Source organism: Meles meles, chromosome 4 (assembly GCF_922984935.1).
Source record: "Meles meles chromosome 4, mMelMel3.1 paternal haplotype, whole genome shotgun sequence".
Classification (NCBI taxonomy): Eukaryota; Metazoa; Chordata; class Mammalia; order Carnivora; family Mustelidae; genus Meles; species Meles meles.
Genome location: NC_060069.1, coordinates 9,967,928 through 9,986,106, shown reverse-complemented (window position 1 = coordinate 9,986,106; position 18,179 = coordinate 9,967,928). Strand labels below are relative to the sequence as shown.

Genomic DNA, 18,179 nt, shown 5'->3' with positions numbered 1-18,179 from the left:
TTAGGGCCTGCTTTGCTGGGATTGCTGCTGACTGAGGGAACTAAGCATTATCTTTAGAGAGGTTGGTCGCATCAGGGTTCTCTGTTATCTGGGCAGCTCCATCCTGGAGTAGGTAGGCCTTCCTGAATTTGCTCTGTGCCAGTTCTATAGGTCTAGACTTTATTCAGTTAAGGAAGGTTGTAAATCATGTGAGTATCTCATGATTTTGTAGATCTGACTGATCTACTTATGATTTTTAAGTACCAAAATTAAAGTATTATGATTTGTCCTACCTACTTTCTTTGTTTAAACTATGAAATATTTTAACCTTTTAACAACAAAGTTAAAAAGTAAGGCCATTAATTTTTACTTAAAATTGTTAATATAAAAATTGAAAAGCGAAACTAGTTTTATTAAAAGATTTGTACTAATGCACTAAATATAAAGCAGTTCATAAACTCAGTAGAACTTAACAGCATCTGGGGTATAGCTTTAGCTGACATATGACTTTATATAAATATAAGTTTTCAAAAACAGAATCAGAATAATCCACTTCAAATAGTTTTTTTAAAAAACAACCCATTGATTTATAGATGAAACCATTTTATGTCGCTTCTTAAGATAAAAATAAGTTCTCCCATTTTATTCTTATCCATGTATATTTGCCTCAACAGGAAGAACACTTACTCCAAAAAAATTTGGAAAAAGAAATTAGCAACTAAACTCAGGAATTCTCATTTATATTATGAGACATAAACATCATGATACTACACGCCATTATTTAGTATCTATTTTGAAACTGGATTTTCTTATTTTGCTTTTAAGAGCATGGTGTGGCTTCCACTTCTCCCACTTTTATGTACTCCATTACAGGGAACTTCCAAAATTCTAAGGAAATGTCTTTGGGTTCTATAATGACAGATGATCTCCTTCCCTGCCCTTCTCACTCCCATTCATTGGTGTTCTCTTTAGTAATGCCACAGGCTTTTAAAAATGTATCATTATAAAATGATTCTTATTGAACCCTGACTGTCCCAAATACATCTTTTGTCTTTGGAATTTTTCAAACTATTGGGCCAAATGTTTTCATTGATGGGTGAAATATTAGGTATAAATGGCCCCTTTGTGTCATTATCTAGCAGCATTTCCTTAAAGTGTGGTCTATGGGCTACCTGTCCCAGAGTCACTTAGAATGCTTGTTTAAAATTACGAATTCTGACAGCCATTGCAATACACTGAACTCCATAGAGACAGCGCTGGGGTGAGTGAGAGCCAGGTGGGCGTGGGGCGACTCTGTGCCTCACGGAGGAAAATAACTAAACATGGGTAGAAGAGATCCTAAGAAGTTGAGAGGCTAAATGTCATCATATGCATTCTTTGTGCAAACTTTCTGAAAGGAGCTCGAGATGAAGCACCCAGATGCTTGAGTCAGCTCCTCAGACATGTCTAAGAAGTGCTCAGAGAGGTGGAGGGCCTGCTCAAGAGAAAGGAAAATTTGGAGACATGACAAAGGTAGACAAGGCCCGTTATGAAAGACAAATGAAAACTTACATCCCCCTTAAAGGGGAAACAGAAAAAGAAGTTCAAGGACCCCAGTGCACCCAGCAGGTCTCCTTTGACCTTTTTCTTGTTTTGTTCTGAGTATTGGCCTAGAAACAAAGGAGTTTTGTTCTGAGTGTCACCCCCAAATCAAAGGAGAACATCTCGGCCTATCCGTAGGTGATGGTGCAAAGAAACTGGGAAGGATGTGGAAAGACACTGCTGTAGATGACAAGCAGCCTCATGAAAAGAAGGCCTCTCAGCTGAAGGAAAACTGAAAAGGAGATTGCTGCATACCGCGCTCAAGGAAAGCCCGATGCGGCAAAAATGGTGCCGTCAAGGCCGCAAAAAGAAAGAAAAAAGAAGACAAGGAAGATGAGAAAGTGGAGGAAGAAGAGGAGGAGGAAGAGGAAGAATATGATGATGAATAAGTTGGTGTTAGCACAGTTTTTTTTCCTTGTCTATAAATCAGGTAATGCTCCCTGTATACAACTCATGCCTTTTAAAGAAAAAAAATTGAAATGTAAGAGTACGTAAGATTTGTTTTTAAATTGTACAGTCTGTACAGTGGGTTTTTGTTTTTGTTTTTGGTTTTGTTTGTTTGCTTGCTTGCTTGTTTTTGTACAGTTAACACATTCCAGAATGTCTTTCGACAGCCCTGTCATGGTGTTCTTTCTGTGGCCACTAACATTGCCTGGTATAGTGTGGAGGTGGGAAATTGGCATAGAGATTTAAAGAGGGTTCTGGTTGGTGCACAGCACAAATTAGTTATATATGGAAATGGTAGTTTTTCTTTTCTTTCCTTTTTAAGATTTTATTTTTTTAAGTAATCTCTACCCCCAACATATGGCTTGAACTCACAACCTTAAGATCCAGAATTGCTTCTACCTGCTGAGCCAGTTGGGCATTCCCAGGGATGATAGTTTATTCATCTTCAGTTGTCTGTGATGCAGCTTCTACAAAATCACTGCTGTTCTGTTAACTAAATACCACTCTGTAATTGCAAGGAAAAAAAAGTTGCAACTGTTTTGTTGACATACTGAATGCTTCTAAGTAAGTACAACTTGTTTTAATAAAAAAATTTTTAAAAATACAGATCCCATTGTCCTCTCCAGACTTCTTGAACCAGAGTCTCTGTCGATGTGGTGCAGGAGTATGCCTTTTAGACAAGCAACATGGATGGTTCTGATGCCTGCTGACATTTGAGATCCCCTGGAAGGATGTATTAGAAGCTTGTTTAAAGGTGACAAAGGGAGGGGCGCCTGGGTGGCTCAGTGGGTTAAGCCGCTGCCTTAGGCTCAGGTCATGATCTCAGGGTCCTGGGATCGAGTCCCGCATCGGGTTCTCTGCTCAGTGGAGAGCCTGCTTCCCTTCCTCTCTCTCTGCCTGCCTCTCTTGTGATTTCTCTCTGTCAAATAAATAAAATCTTTAAAAAAAAAAAAAAGGTGACAAAGGGCGTAACAAAACAGCATTTGAAGATGTCAACCAAGCGAATTAATAAGGGGCAGCTTTTTTATTTTAAAATGAAGTGGAGCAGAACAATTTTTCAAGCTTCTTCCAGCCCTAAAATCCTGAGATTATTTTGTCCTTTGTGTACACTCTGAATGTTGCCTACACAAAGGCCTCTGAGAATGCTCTACTTTAGCCTTTTAAACTGGTTATAAGGGCTTCTGTAGATGACTTAAAAACTACACAGATTAACTTTTTTAATTAAATGTTTTTAGGATTTAAAAGTTTTTAATGGAATCAAAGATAGTGTTTAGAAACTGTATTTGAGTTGTTCTTCATTTCTTCAAGTCTTGGCATTTCAAAATCAATCTCATGTTGGCTAATTGGTATGGGGGAGGGAGGAGATGCCATTAGCCCATCAAATGGTATATTTTGGGTAACAGATTTTCAGAACTTCAGAAGTTAACATCAAAGCTTTATTTACAACTTTCAAGGGGTGACATTAGTGAAAGAAAGCATTTTCTATGAAAAATACAGACTTAGGGCCACATTAATAATGGTTTAAGTCAAAGTATTCTTCACTAAAGGTTTTTTTTTTAATTACCCTTTTTCAAAGATTTTATTTATTTTTTTGACAGAGAGAGAGAGAGAGAGAGAGATCATGAGTAGGCAGAGAGGCAGGCAGAGAGAGAGGGGGAAGCAGGCTCCCTGCCAAGCAGAGAGCCGGATGCGGGGCTCCATCTCAGGACTCTGAGATCATGACCTGAGCTGAAGGCAGAGGCTTTAACCCACTGAGCCACCCAGGGCCTCTAAAGTTTTTGTTTTTTAAGATTTTACTTATTTTTGAGAGAGAGCACAGAAGAAGGGGTAGAGGGAGAAACAGACACCCTGCTGAGCAGGGAACCTGATATGGGGCTCATCCCAGGACCCTGGGATCATGACCTGAGCCAAAGGCAGACACTTAACTGAGCCACCCAGGCATCCATCACTAGAGTTTTTTTTTTTTTTTTTAGCAATAAGTGTCATCATTAAATATTTCTCAAAGACAAAATTAAGAAAAAATGAGCGTATAGATATTACAATAAGAATTTAAACTGATGCATGACATTTTATCAAAAACATTTGATTTTTACATGGAAGATGGCTTAGAGAGAGTCATAAATGCTTCTCATACTGCTGAGTTAAAATCAGACTGCTTCACACAAAAACTTGTATTTCTCTTGTTATATAAAAGCATAATTTGTTATCTTAATCTGTGAGGGTCTTGATTACCTAATTTAAATCCTAAGAAAATAAGCTACAGAGTATTTATTAAGAACAAAATACAAAGGAAATACTTTTTTTAGAAGTAAATGTTCAACATGAAAATTGCAGGGGCAGTAACTTGAGGAAGATGAGACCCAGCTCTCTGATCAATCTTTTGGCTATCTTGTTGAGTAAACACATTCCTTGCTTAATATTAGGAACTGGTTCATTTCTCCTTATAGTTCTGCTCAGAGAGCAAGAGGCAATTTGTGTAATCTCCTTCTGACATGTCACTTTGAGGCCCACTATTGAAGACCCTGTTCTTTTTTTTCAATAATCTACATATATGTTTATTTAGTCGTGGGAAATTTTGTGCATACTTACTATCAATGCAGGAAACAGGTAAGCAAGTTCTGGTCACCACTTGGGAGAGCATTAGGAGGTAATTGTCAGACTAACACTAAATGTCACCCAGGGAGTATGCTCCCATTATGGCAAGATAACTCACAGAGAACATAATTCTGCTCACTCACAAAGAAAACAATACCAAAGCTAATACAAATATGTAAAATTCATATTTCTATAATTTGTTGGGGATAAATTCTTGAAAAGAATGCTATTTTAATAAACAAATTTGTCCAAACTTAGTGTTATTGCACTAAATTGGGGTATGCAAAAAGCTGTTTTCATAGGGACAACTGTACTTATGTATGACCTTTCTAAAGTAAGAAACATTAGTTTGAAGCAGGCAGCTTCATTGATATTTCTATAAGTCAGTTTTTTCTTTTTTCCTTTTATTTCTTCTTTCCCTCTTCGTTCCCTCCTGCCTCCCTCCCTCCCTCCCTCCCTTCCTTCCTTCTTTCCCTCCCTCCATCCATTTATCTGTCCATCCATACATCTCATCTGAAGCTATTCAGGAAGGACACAGCAATATGTATATAATCACTTTTCTGACAGTGGGGATATTTTATCATATTCAGAAAATCTAAATGTAGTATTGAAAGGATATCTGGTTTGGTTTTTTTTGTTTTGTTTTGTTTTAAAATTTGTGTATGTGTATGTGTGTTTGAGAGAGAGGAAGGTCCTCTTGGATAGAAGAGGAAACCTGGATTGGAAAAATATGTACACTTCTAGCTCACCTTTTATCAGAAGGGCTTTTGCGTCTACTTCATAGGATATTGTCAAAAATTGTTTTGTGCAATTTATAGAAACATTGTGATGTATAGCTTGTATGAGCCAATAGAACCTTGATAAACTCTAGGATCAAAAAGAGGGGAGGGCTATAAATGTAGGTTTGGAGAATGAGAAGAAAATGATAGTCTTTTTGACAATGAGTCAAATATTTGATTCACTGTATTTTTGAGTTCCATCAAGCTTTGATCTCCTTGGCCCAGAAAATCCAGCAGCAAACTGAATGTGAGGTAGCGTGCAATTTGTAGGTCTGCTCTGCCATTTTTGACTTGTCCTGCCCTTGTGGAAGGTTAGAATGTGCAAGGCAAATATTTGCGTATTGCACTGAAAGGAAATAAAAAATGCATCACAAGTGAGTAAGTTAGTTGGCCTAATGTTTAATTAGAAGTAGTTTCCCTTTGGTTGTTTCATTGCCTAAAATGTTTCTCCTTTTCATTTTACAATGAAAAGTCTGTCAGGAGGTCTGTAAGTAGCTTAATGTTTGGCTCTTATGTTCCTTAGGGATGTGGCTTAGTACTTCTCTTCTCTCATGGGGCTGTGTTGTTGGCATACCCTAAAGACTAAAAACACTTGCATTTCACTCATTTTTTCTTCAGAGGCACACTTCTGGAATTGCATTTCCTTGTCCGGTGTTTGAGGTAAAGGGGATCAGAGATAGTGCTTCTCAAGAGAATTTAACATTTTGCATACTCATTTCTATGGTAGGTGACATACATTAATATAAGCATAATCAGAAGGGGTCTTATCAGACACTGTCAGGCAATTTTAGATGTTTGTCATTGTGCTCATGATTCATTTTTGGCACCAAGTATTACTCTATCATCCGTGAGTGGGAGGACAGACTGACTAAATGTTTCAATGATGTGTTTGGAACCCACGTAAATCAACCATTGCTGTATTCCTGGGAATTTTTCTGTAGTTAAATAGACACAAAGAAAGTTAAGTCATCCCAAGACACACGTTAGCCTGGACATGCCAAACTGAAAAGAATCAAATTCAAGCAGCCAGTGCCGTATTTATAATGTAAGGACTGATACAGTTTCACCAGAACATCGTCACATTATATTAAATTAATATCATTTGTTTGAGTCTTACTGGATTTATATTTTTACTTTGTATATATTTTACTTTGTATAGTTTTACTTTGTATTTTATATTATGTTAGGCTTCTACAGTTATATAAAATTTTAAGTATAAGGAAAGTCATTCTTAGTTTTATGTGGGTACATGTAAATCTGTGATGTAATATAATGTAACAAAAATAAATTTTAGGTAATATTTAAGTAATGTAATGAAAATAAAACCCTTTAGAAGAGTTTTTGTCCTTGAATGATGTCAAAGATAAACACAGCGCGCATTACTTAAAGTGATAAAGACAGAGTTCATTCGGTAACTGCCGGTCGGGGATAAGGCTGAGCTCTTTCTGCTGTGCACGTGTTCCGATAAGGGCATAGGGGACTGGACCATGAAAAGGGAGACTGGAAGAAGGCGGAAAATGGTGGGCCTGAGCAGAGTCAGGGAAGAGAAAAATTACAGAAAGCAGGAAAGGGGTTGGTTCATGTGTGTCTGGGCTAGCTGGCATGAATTCAAGTTACGCCCCGACCCTTCCACAGACACCAGGACAGTGATGTGGGCTGCAACAAATAATAAATTCTTGTGGCAGCCATAAGTCTTCTAAGGCAGACACTTTCAGGGAGGCTTGTGTCACCCTAGGGATGTGGCCTTGAGTTATTAGAAGTGTGCTCAAGTCTTTATAACCCAAGGTCGAGGCCTATTTGAGAAGAGGGCTCAGAGGAGCCTGGCTAGAGTTTGGTAAAGGAGAGACTACAAGTCCCAGAGTGGCAGTACGCACTCACTTTCTTGTGATAAACAGTCACTGCTGTATGTTAACTGTTGTAGAAAGAACTTGATTTTAAAATCGTAACTGAAAGAAAAATATGAAAAATTATGCTGTTGTGTTTCAGGGCCGGGATCTGGACTGTAAAATTCAGGAATATAAGGAATCTGGCAAAACCTTTCCGGAAAGTCAAATAATAGAATGGTTTATCCAGCTGTTACTAGGAGTTGACTACATGCATGAAAGGTATGTGCATTTGTTACTGATGAACACAATTTTGACAGTCATGTCTGAACTTGAAAAATGAATTTCTGGGAGTGGAACTGAAAGGAAGCACGTCCAAAGGTAAATGACTATAGTTAAACAGCGACACAGTACGCTTTTCCATGAGGAAACTGTTGAATGATTCAGTATTGAAGATGTACTTGAATAGCCATTTTTGGTTGTTCTAGAAATCAAGTTGGCCTTGAATACCAGACAGAAACTTGTATTAAACACATTTTTTTTCATATATCTGATCAAATCCTGTGATTGTAAGCAATTCTCAGATACCTTTTGCATGCTATGAATTTATTATGTCTTTCAGCAGGCTTGAGCTATTAATACCTAGCGTGCTCTAAATGAATTTCATGGAATGAATTTAGAATGTGTCAGTGTCCCATCCCAGCAGAAGCTAAGTGACTGAGGCAGAAGATACTCTTGGGCCTCAGAGAAACAGTCAGACCAAAAGTCAGTCCTGACATGAAATATCTGATACAGAAGGTCAAAGTATGTTTTATGAGTTCAGTTGTCTGTAATTTGCAATTATAATCTCTGCCTTAAACACGCATTTAAAAACTTCTAATCACATTTTCCATAGGTCAAAAGTAATAATTTTTGGATGTTTTAGAGACCTGTAACATGGTATGACCACATTTGACAAGATGAGGATACAGAGACAAAAGGAGACACTATGAGAGGTCCATAGTATATGTTTCAGTTTAGGAGTGTGTACAACATTGTTCTTGAAAGGGCTGAAATTTACAGAGTACATCAAGGGGTGGCTATCCACAGATGTCAGCTATAGCTCAAATGTGTTGCCTGTTTTTCCTGAGTGCATAAAAAGTAACCAGATGATACTGAGCTTTGCCATGTATCTTCTAAACACCTGCTGGATGATACAGATAGGCTCTAGTTTTTTTTTTTTTTTTTTTTTTTTTTTTTTTTTGACAGAGAGAGATCACAAGTAGGCAGAGAGGCAGGCAGAGAGAGAGAGAGAGAGGAGGAAGCAGGCTCCCTGCCGAGCAGAGAGCCCGATGCGGGACTTGATCTAGGCTCTAGTTTTTTGACAATTCATAGCAATCTAAGAAATAGTGATAAAAGAATAACAAATAATCTTTTAATATACTACCCAAAGCTGCTAAATGTAGGACATATGTGTATACAGCTATATTGGCATGTATTTTCTTTCCTTTACTATTTTATGGCATGTTTGTTAGTTAATACATAAGGAAATATAAATATGTATATGTCACATATGTATATATCAACTTCACATATAAAGGTGACAAGTTCTGTGTTCTATGTCAAATACACAAAACTGAAATCTAGTTGATTTAGGAACCCAAACATTTGCAGTAAATTTGGTGTGCTCAATAGTTCAAGTAAATGAGTTTAAAATAATCCTTTAAAGAGAGGATTAGAATTTTTTTTTAATCCTTCAGCATTTTAAGAAAGTCATTAAATAGGGCTAAATGTTTGGATATTTGTGTATCTGTATTCTTGAAATACCCTCCTTTGTGATTCAGGTAATAAGTGATGGTGTTGGGTCCCCCCAAAACTGGGTACCCCAATAATGGGTCCGTGATTAAAGGAGCGAGACTGATATAAGGCCAAAGTCAAGCAAAGATTTATTTCGCGCCAAGCATCAAGAATCTAACCGAACGTTCGGGGCCGCACCCGTTACAAGAGAGGGCGACCTTTCTCTGTTTCACAGACTAGCTTTTAAGGGCAAAGGCCATGCGGTTGGGCCTGGCCACGCACAGGTGGCCAATGAAAATGTAACACACAGGAAACTCCACAGTGATGCTAGGTGACCAGTTGAATTACAATTTACCTTAGTAGACATTTGAACCAGCCTATTACACCTTGATTAGGATTGGTGCCAAAAAGGTTCCCAGAGGGCGGGGTTCCCTACCCCTTGGTAGCTAAGGAGACAGTATGCAACCCCCCACTGATCGGATGTCTCCACCTGGCCAGACCCACCCTTTTTCTGGGCTTTGTTACCTGGAACTGGTTTCCGGGACTTGTCTTCAAGTAAATCCCCTGGGGGAAGGGGAGCAGGGACAGTTTCTAGATAGGTCCTTACAATGGTGCTTATTTATTACATTACTAGAACCAATTATTGTAAAGGTTTTCTGTTTAGACAGAGAAATTTCAATTTTATACTTAAGTTCATTTATTCATTTATTAATTAGAGATAATTAAAAATAAGGCCTAACCTTCAAGAGCTGTTAGTAAACTAGCAGAGATAAAACATGTACCCAAGGGGCACCTGGATGGTTCAGTGGGTTAAGCTTCTGCTTTCAGCTCAGGTCATGATCTCAGGGTTCTGGGATCGAGCCCGGCGTCAGGCTCTCTGCTGAGCAAAGAGCCTGCTTCCCCTTATCTCTTGCCTGCCTCTCTGCCTACTTGTGGTGATCTCTCTCTCTGTCAAACAAATAAGTAAAATCTAAAAAAAAAAAGGTTCCCAAATAACTATAAACCCTATAGCTTGGTGGCTATACCAGCTGCAGAGTTTCTGCTACATATTTTATAGCCCTGGGCAAGCTGCTTAGCCTCTCTGAACCTTTGTTTTCTCATCTATAAAATAGGGATAATAATAGGACTCTCCCTTCTTACTTATAGGACTATAGGGAATATGCATTGAGATGTTATACATTTAAAAAGTTTGCAATCTGTTAAGTGCTCTCTAAGCGTTGTTGTTTGTGGTTGTAACTTAATGTAGAAATGAAAGCCTAGCCACCAGAAGGGCAAATGAAACAAAACAAAAACAAAAACACCCCTCTGATAATAACAGTGCTGATAAGGATGTGGAGCTACTGGAACTTAACATTGCTGGTATAATCGCTTTAGAAAAACATTTCCAAACCTAAACATTCAAATACCCTGTGACCTAGTAATTCTTTTCCTGAGATGAAAAATGAGTACCTGTCTCTAGCAAGAGACATGCACAAAATTTTGTAGCAGCGTTATTTGTAATCGCTAAAACACTGAGAATTGTCCGTTTAGAATAGAATGGTTAAATAAATTGTGGTATAGTCTTACAATGGAATACTACTCCGCAGTAAGAGAAGAACATATGACTGATATGCCTGACTGGATGAATCTCAGAGACATGATGGGTAAAAAGCCAGATGCAAAAGAGTGCATATTGTGTGATTCCATTTACATCAAGTTCAAAAACAAGCAAAACTAATATGAGATTAACCCAATCTCAGAAAAGAGATCAACCTTTGAAGGGGATTTTGACTGGAAGGGGGCACAAAGTATCTTCTGGGATGCTGGAAGTGTTCTGTATCTTGATCCAAGTGGATGATTGCGAAGGTGATAAATTCATCAAACTTAAGATTTATGTATTTTAATCTAAATTATACCTCAATTTTTTAAAAAAGATTTTCTTTATGTATTTGAGAGAGAATGAATGAGAGAGAACATGAGAGAGGAGAGGGTCAGAGGGAGAAGCAGACTCCCCAAGAAGCCGGGATCCCAATGGCGGGACTCAATCCCGGAAGTCCGGGATCATGACCTGAGCTGAAGGCAGTCGCTCAACCAACTGAGCCACCCAGGCACCCTATACCTCAATTTTTTAAAAAGTGACAAAAACACCAAGAAAAGTATACTTTAACTGCTAGAGATCAGAAGAGGGATAATAATGCTACTTGGGAAAATCAATGAAGGTCTTGGAAGAAATGACATTAGACCCAGTGTAGGTTTTGAATAAAGTGAAAGATGAGTCTGAGCTTTCCAGGATTAAGGAACAGAGTTAGCAAAGGCACAGGGCTGAGAAATCATGGTACTTTTAGCGTGAATGATGAGTAGTTCAGTTGGAATGGCTCTTGGGGTACTTGAATGAAGTTGTGAGGTAAGGTAGGTTGACATCAAGTTATAGATAGCTTTATTTTGTTAAATAGTTAATAATGCCACAGAAACATTTTGAGTGGAACTATGATCAGAACTTCAGGAAGACTGGTGATAAATTATAGAGGGGAGAGAGGGGAACTCAGAATATCAGTCTGAAACATTTAAAAATACCTATGCATGGGGCGCCTGGGTGGCTCAGTGGATTAAGCCGCTGCCTTCGGCTCAGGTCATGATCTCAGGGTCCTGGGATCGAGCCCCGCATCGGGCTCTCTGCTCCGTGGGGAGCCTGCTTCCTCCTCTCTCTCTGCCTGCCTCTCTGCCTACTTGTGATCTCTCTCTGTCAAATAAATAAATAAAATCTTTAAAAAAAAAAAAAAAAATACCTATGCATGAGGTTGTAGGACCTGAGGCGATATGATAATAGTGGGCAGGACATGGAAGGATCACAGTTAACTTGATAAGCTCAAATGAGAATTGAAATTACATGGATATATGGGATGTGATAAGAGAAGGTCAAGGATAAACCCAAGTTTCATCACCCAAGGGTGAGTGAGAAATTGGAAAGATAGATGTGAAGCAATGGTGCTGAGTTTAATGGTGAATATCCTGGGTGAAATATGGAAAGAGAACGAGACAGGGAAAAAGGGAGAGAGAGGGGAAGAAAGGGAAGGAGAGGGAGGGAGAGAGGGAAGGAAAGCAAAAAGAAGGGAGGGAGGGGGGCGCCTGGGTGGCTCAGTGGATTAGGCCGCTGCCTTCCGCTCAGGTCATGATCTCAGGGTCCTGGGATCGAGCCCCGCATCGCGGGAAGCCTGCTTCCTCCTCTCTCTCTGCCTGCCTCTCTGCCTACTTGTGATCTCTCTCTCTCTGTCAAATAAATAAATAAAATCTTTAAAAAAAAAAAAAAAAGAAGGGAGGGAGGAAGAAGGAAGTTACTTAGTTACAAGTGAGGCCCTAGATACTGGGAAAACACCAAAACTTGTTTTTTGAATTCCTCCAATATCAGAACCTGGAAACAAAAACTGGGGATGCAAGAAGTTTATCTAGGAGGTGATTTCATGAAACAGAAATCAGTGAGTGGGGAGAGTAAGTAAGATGAGGAAGTGAGAAAAACCATACAGGGCATATTATTGAACTGGTTGCTGCTGTGGGAAGAGGGATATAGAAGCAACATTCTTCTATATGTTTTAGGTTTGGGGATCCTCTCTTTGCATTCTTTCAGAGCTTTTATGAAAATTCTTGCCCATATATAACTATTCTCTAGCACTATTATGAATTTCCTCTTCAAAAATTCCTCATATTTCTTGGAGTTTTGGGTGGAAAGAGGAGGTAGTTATCACTTTCTTGATCAATTCTCTAGACTATGTTTTGTGAGGTTTTCTTTAATGTAATTGACACACAATGTTACATTAGTTTCAGGTATATAACATAATGAGTCTGCAAGCTTATGCATTATATTCTGTTCACCACAAGCAATCTCCAGAATAGTTTTTAAAGGGAAAAATGCTGTGTGTTATTCTTGATCATAAATATGTCATCTACTTTTTACTTCTGTTGGTTTTCAGTATTTAATTTGTATAGGTCTAAATATGTCTCCTATAGAAAATAAACTATCTCCTAGACCACATAGGAGAAATGGATAAATTCCTAGAAACCTATAACCTACCAAAACAGAAGCAGGAAGAAATAGAAAATTTGAATAGACCAATTACCTACAAAGAAATTGAATCAGTAATTAAAAAACTCTTAACAAACAAAAGTCCAGGACCAGATAGCTTCATAGTGAGTTTTACCAAACATTTAAAGAAGAGTTAATACCTATTCTTCTCAAACTTTTCCAAAAAAAAGGAAAGAAAATTTCCAAATTCATTCTGTTAGGCCAATATTATCCTGATACCAAAACCAGATAAAAACATAACAAAAAAAAAAGACAACTACAGGCCAATATTTCTGATGAACATAGATGCAAAAATCTTCAACAAAATATTAGCAGACTGAATCCAACATTACATTAAAAAAATCACTCACCATGATCAAGTGGGATTTATCCCTGGGTTGCAACGGTGGTTCGGTATTCTCAGATCAGTCAATGTGATACATCACATCAATAAGAGAAAGAATAGGGGCGCCTGGGTGGGCTCAGTGGGTTGGGCCTCTGCCTTTGGCTCGGGTTGTGGTCTCGGGGTCCTGGGATTGAGCCCCACGTCGGGCTCTCTGCTTGGCGGGGAGCCTGCTTCCTCCTCTCTCTCTCTCTGCCTACTTGTGAGCTCTGTCTGTCAAATAAATAAATGAAATCTTTAAAAAAAAATAAGAGAAAGAATAAAAACCAGAAAAGGTTTTTAGAGGCAGAAAAGGCATTGGACAAAGAACAACATCGATTCATGATAAAAATCCTTAATAAAGTAGGTTTAGAGGGAATATACCTCAGTGTAATAAAGGCCTTATATGAAACACCAACATCATACTCAATGGTGAAAAACTGAGAGCTTTTCCCCTAAGGTCATGAACAAGACAAGGATGTCCACTCTCACCACTTTTTAAAAAAGATTTTATTTATTTGTTTGAGAGAGAGAGAGCATGAGTGTGAGTAGGGGGCAGAGAAAGAGAATTCTCAAGCAGACTCCATGCTGAGCATGGAACCTGATGCTCCACACTTGATCTCACGACACTGAGATCATGACCTGAGCTGAAACCAAGAGTCAGACACTTAACTGAGCCACCCAGGCAGCCCCACAGCCCACTTCACCACTTTTACGTAACATAGTACTGGAAGTCCTAGCCACAGCAATCAGACAACAAAAAGAAATAAAGGACATCCAAATTGGTAAGGAAGAAGTAAAACTTTCACTATTTGCAAATGACATGATACTATAATTAGAAAACCCCAAAGACTCCACTAAAACACTACTAAAACTGATAAATGAATTCAGTGAAGTCAAGGATATAAAATCAATGTATAGGAATCTGTTGCACTTCTATATACCAGTAATGAAGCAATAGAAAGAGAAATTAAGAAAGCAATCCCATTTATAGTTGTACCCAAAATAAGATACCTAGGAATAAACCTAACCAAAGAGGTGGAAGACCAGGGCTCTGACAACTATAAAACACTGATAAAAGAAATTGAAGAAAATACAAAGAAATGGAAAGACATTCCATGCTCATGGGTTGGAAGAACAAATATTGTTAAAAGGTCTGTGCTGTTCAATGCAATCTACACATTTAACATAATACCTATCAAAATACCAACAACATTTTTTCACAGAACCACAACAAACAATTCTAAATTTGTATGGAACCATAGAAGACCCCAAATAGCCAGAGCAATCTTGAAAAAGAAAAATGAAGCTGGAGGTACCACAGACTCTAATTTATATTACAAGGCTGTAGTAATCAAAACAATATGTTACTGACATAAACATAGATCAACAGTACAGAATAGAAAGCCCAGAAATAAACCCACAATTATATGGTCAGTTAATCTTTGACAAAAGAGGAAAGAATATCCAAGAGGAAAAAGACAGTCTCTTCAACAAATGGTGTTGGGAAAACTAGACAGTGACATGCAAAGGAATGAAGCTGGACCACTTTCCTCATCATACACAAAAATAAACTCAACATGGATTAAGGACCTAAATGTGAGACCTGAAACCATAAAAATCCTAGAAGAAAGCACAGGCAGTAATTTTTCTGACATCAGCTGTAACATCTTTCTAGCTATGTCTCCTGAGGCAAGGGAAATAAAAGCAAAAATAAACTACTGGGATACTTCAAAATAAAAAGCTTCTGCCAACAACACTAAAAGGCAACCTATGGAATGGGAAAACATATTTGCCTATGACATATCTGATAAAGGGTCAGTATCCAAAATATATAAAGAGTTTATACAACTCAACAGTCCAAAAACAAATAATCCAATTAAAAATGAACATAAGGGGCACCCTGAGTGGCTCAGTGGGTTAAAGCCTCTGCCTTCGGCTCAGGTCATGATCCCAGGGTCCTGGGATCGAGCCCCACATCGGGCTCTCTGGTAAGTAAGGAGCCTTCTTCCCCCTCTCTCTCTGCCTTCCTCTGTGCCTAATTGTGATTTCTGTCTGTCAAATAAATAAATAAAATCTTAAAAAAAAATGAACATAAGACATGGACAGATACTTTTCCAAATAAAGACATATAGGTGGCCAACAGACACATGAAAAGATGCTCAATATCATTCATCATCAGAGAAATGCAGATCAAACCCACTGTGAGATATCACCTCACACCTGTCAGAATGGCTAAAATCAAAAACACAACAAATAATAAGTGTTGATGAGGATGTGGGGGAAAAGGAACCCTTATGCACTGTTGGTAGGAATGCAAACTGGTATAACTACTGTGGAAGACAGTGTGAAGGTTCCTCAAAAAATTAAAAATAGAACTACCCTATGATCCAGTAATTGCACTATTGAGTATTTACCCAGAGAATACAAAAATGCTAATTCAAAGGGATACATGCATCTCTATGTTTATTACAGCATTATTTACAGTAGCCCAATTATGGAAGCAACCTAAGTGTCCATTGATAGATGAATGGATAAAGAAGAAGTGGTGAATGTGTGTGTGTGTGCATGTGTACACAGTGGAATATTATTCAGCCATAAAAAGAATTGAAATCTTGCCACTTGCAACCACATGGATGGGTCTAGAGAGTATAATGCTAACAAAATAAGCCAGTGAGAAAAAGACAAATACCGTATGATTTTACTCATATGTGGAATTTAAGAAACTAAACAAAGGAGCAAAGGTAAAAAAGAGAGAGAGAGACAAACCAAGAAACAGATTCTTAACTATAGAGAGCACTATTTTTAATTTTTTTGAGGAATCTCCACACTGTTTTCCAAAGTTGCTGCACCAACTTGCATTCCACCAACAGTGTAACAGGGTTCCCCTTTCTCCACATCCTCTCCAACACTTGTTGTTTACTGTCTTGTTAATTTTGGCCATTCTGACTAGTGTAAATTGGTATCTCAGTGTGGTTTTGATTTGAATTTCTGTGATGGCTAATGATGATAAACATTTTCTCATGTGTCTCTTAGCCATTTGTAAGTCTTCTTTGGAGAAATGTCTGTTCATGTCTTCTGACCATTTTTTGACATGGTTATCTGCTTTTTGGGTGTTGAGTTTGAGGAGTTCTTTATTGATCTTGGATATCAGCCCTTTGTCTGTAATGTCATTTGCCAATATCTTCTCCCATTCCGCGGGTTGCCTCTTTGTTTTGTTGACTGTTTCTTTTGATGTGCAGAAGCTTTTGATCTTGAAGTCCCAAAAGTTCATTTTCACTTTTGTTTCCTTTGCCTTTGGAGACATGTCTTGAATGAAGTTGCTGCCGCCGATGTAAAAGAAGTTACTGCATATGTTCTCCTCTAGGATATTGGTAGATTCCTGCTGCACATTGAGGTCTTTCATCCATCTTGAGTTTATCTTAGTGTATGGCCTAAGAGAATGGTTGAGTTTCATTCTTCTATACATAGCTGTCCAGTTTTCCCAGCACCATTTATTGAAGAGAACTATCTTTTTTCCACTGGGTATGTTTTCCTGCTTTGTTGAAGACTATTTAACTATAGAGTTGAGAGTGCATATCTGGGCTCTCTGTTCTGTTCCATTGGTCTATGTGTCTGTTTTTGTGCCAGCACCATGCTGTCTTGGTGATCACAGCTTTGTAGTAAAGCTTGAAATCAGGTAATATGATGCCCCAGCTTTGTTTTTCTTTTTCAACATTTCCTTAGTGATTCGGGGTCTTTTCTGCTTCCATAAACTGATGATTACCAGAGGGGAGGTGGGTGGGTGGGGCATGGGTGAATAATAGGAATTAAGAGTGCACTTATTTGATGAGCACTGAGTAATACAAGGAATTGCTGAATCACTATATTGTATACCTGAAATGAATACTATATGTTAACTATACTGGAATTAAAATTTCTAAAAATAATTAATTAAAAAAATAAAGAAACTGTCTTAATTATCTGTCCTTAAGCAATTTAAATCTAAAAGAATGATTCTGTTAACATATAGCATAGACATACAGAAATAATGATGTATAAAGCTAAGAATATTTGGTTTACTAAAAGCTACCTTGAGAACAAGATGCTAAAATTCTTTCTGCTGCAAGAAGTCATGTTGTATCAACAAAAAACTTCAGTCTCAGTGGCTTACGACGACGGTTTCTTGCTCATGTCACATGTTGGCTGCTACAGATCAGCTGGGAGTCAGCTCTACCTGTCCTGCCATTCAAGTATTGAAACTGAAGGAGCAGCTCCCATGTGGGATATGCTTTTATCATGGCAGAGAAAAAAGCAAGAGAGTTAGCAGAAACACTCAATGGCTCTTAAAGGTCCTGCTCAAACATGACAATCACCCCATCTGCTCATATACTATTGACCAGAGCAAGTCACATGACCAAAACCAATGTCAGAAGAGTAGGGGAGCTTATTCTTCCTGAAGGGAACACTTACTGCAAGTCACAAGAGGTGTGACTATTTGGGAATAGGAGTTTAACTACCACAATGCTTCATTTAGCCTTCAAATCAAATCTTTCAAACTGTAGCCAATATGGACTATAGTATATATTAAAATGTATTTTGAAGAGATTATCTTGGAAACCACACATCGGAAGAAGTTAGGTTTTGCTCCTCTGTTGCAAATTATTTTAGTGAAGGTGATGGTTAATTGTGCCAACTTGAGTGGGCCATGGGGTGTCCAGATTAAACATTGCTTCTGGGTGTGTCTGTAAGGTGTTTCTGATGAGATTAGTATTTGAATCTGAACTGTGTAATGTAGATTG

General features: G+C 38.2%; 1 protein-coding gene and 1 pseudogene across 5 annotated transcripts in view; both read left to right on the top strand.

Moving 5' to 3' along the window:
- The window catches only part of NEK11 (NIMA related kinase 11), a 247,732-nt gene that overhangs the window by 55,618 nt on the left and 173,935 nt on the right, over positions 1-18,179 (top strand). For all 5 annotated transcript variants that reach the window (XM_046002712.1, XM_046002716.1, XM_046002714.1 and 2 more), the window contains one exon: positions 7,368-7,486. In XM_046002712.1, the coding sequence (XP_045858668.1) occupies positions 7,368-7,486 (119 nt within the window). The remainder of the gene's footprint in view (positions 1-7,367; positions 7,487-18,179) is intronic.
- Positions 1,302-2,292, top strand: LOC123940186 (annotated as a pseudogene).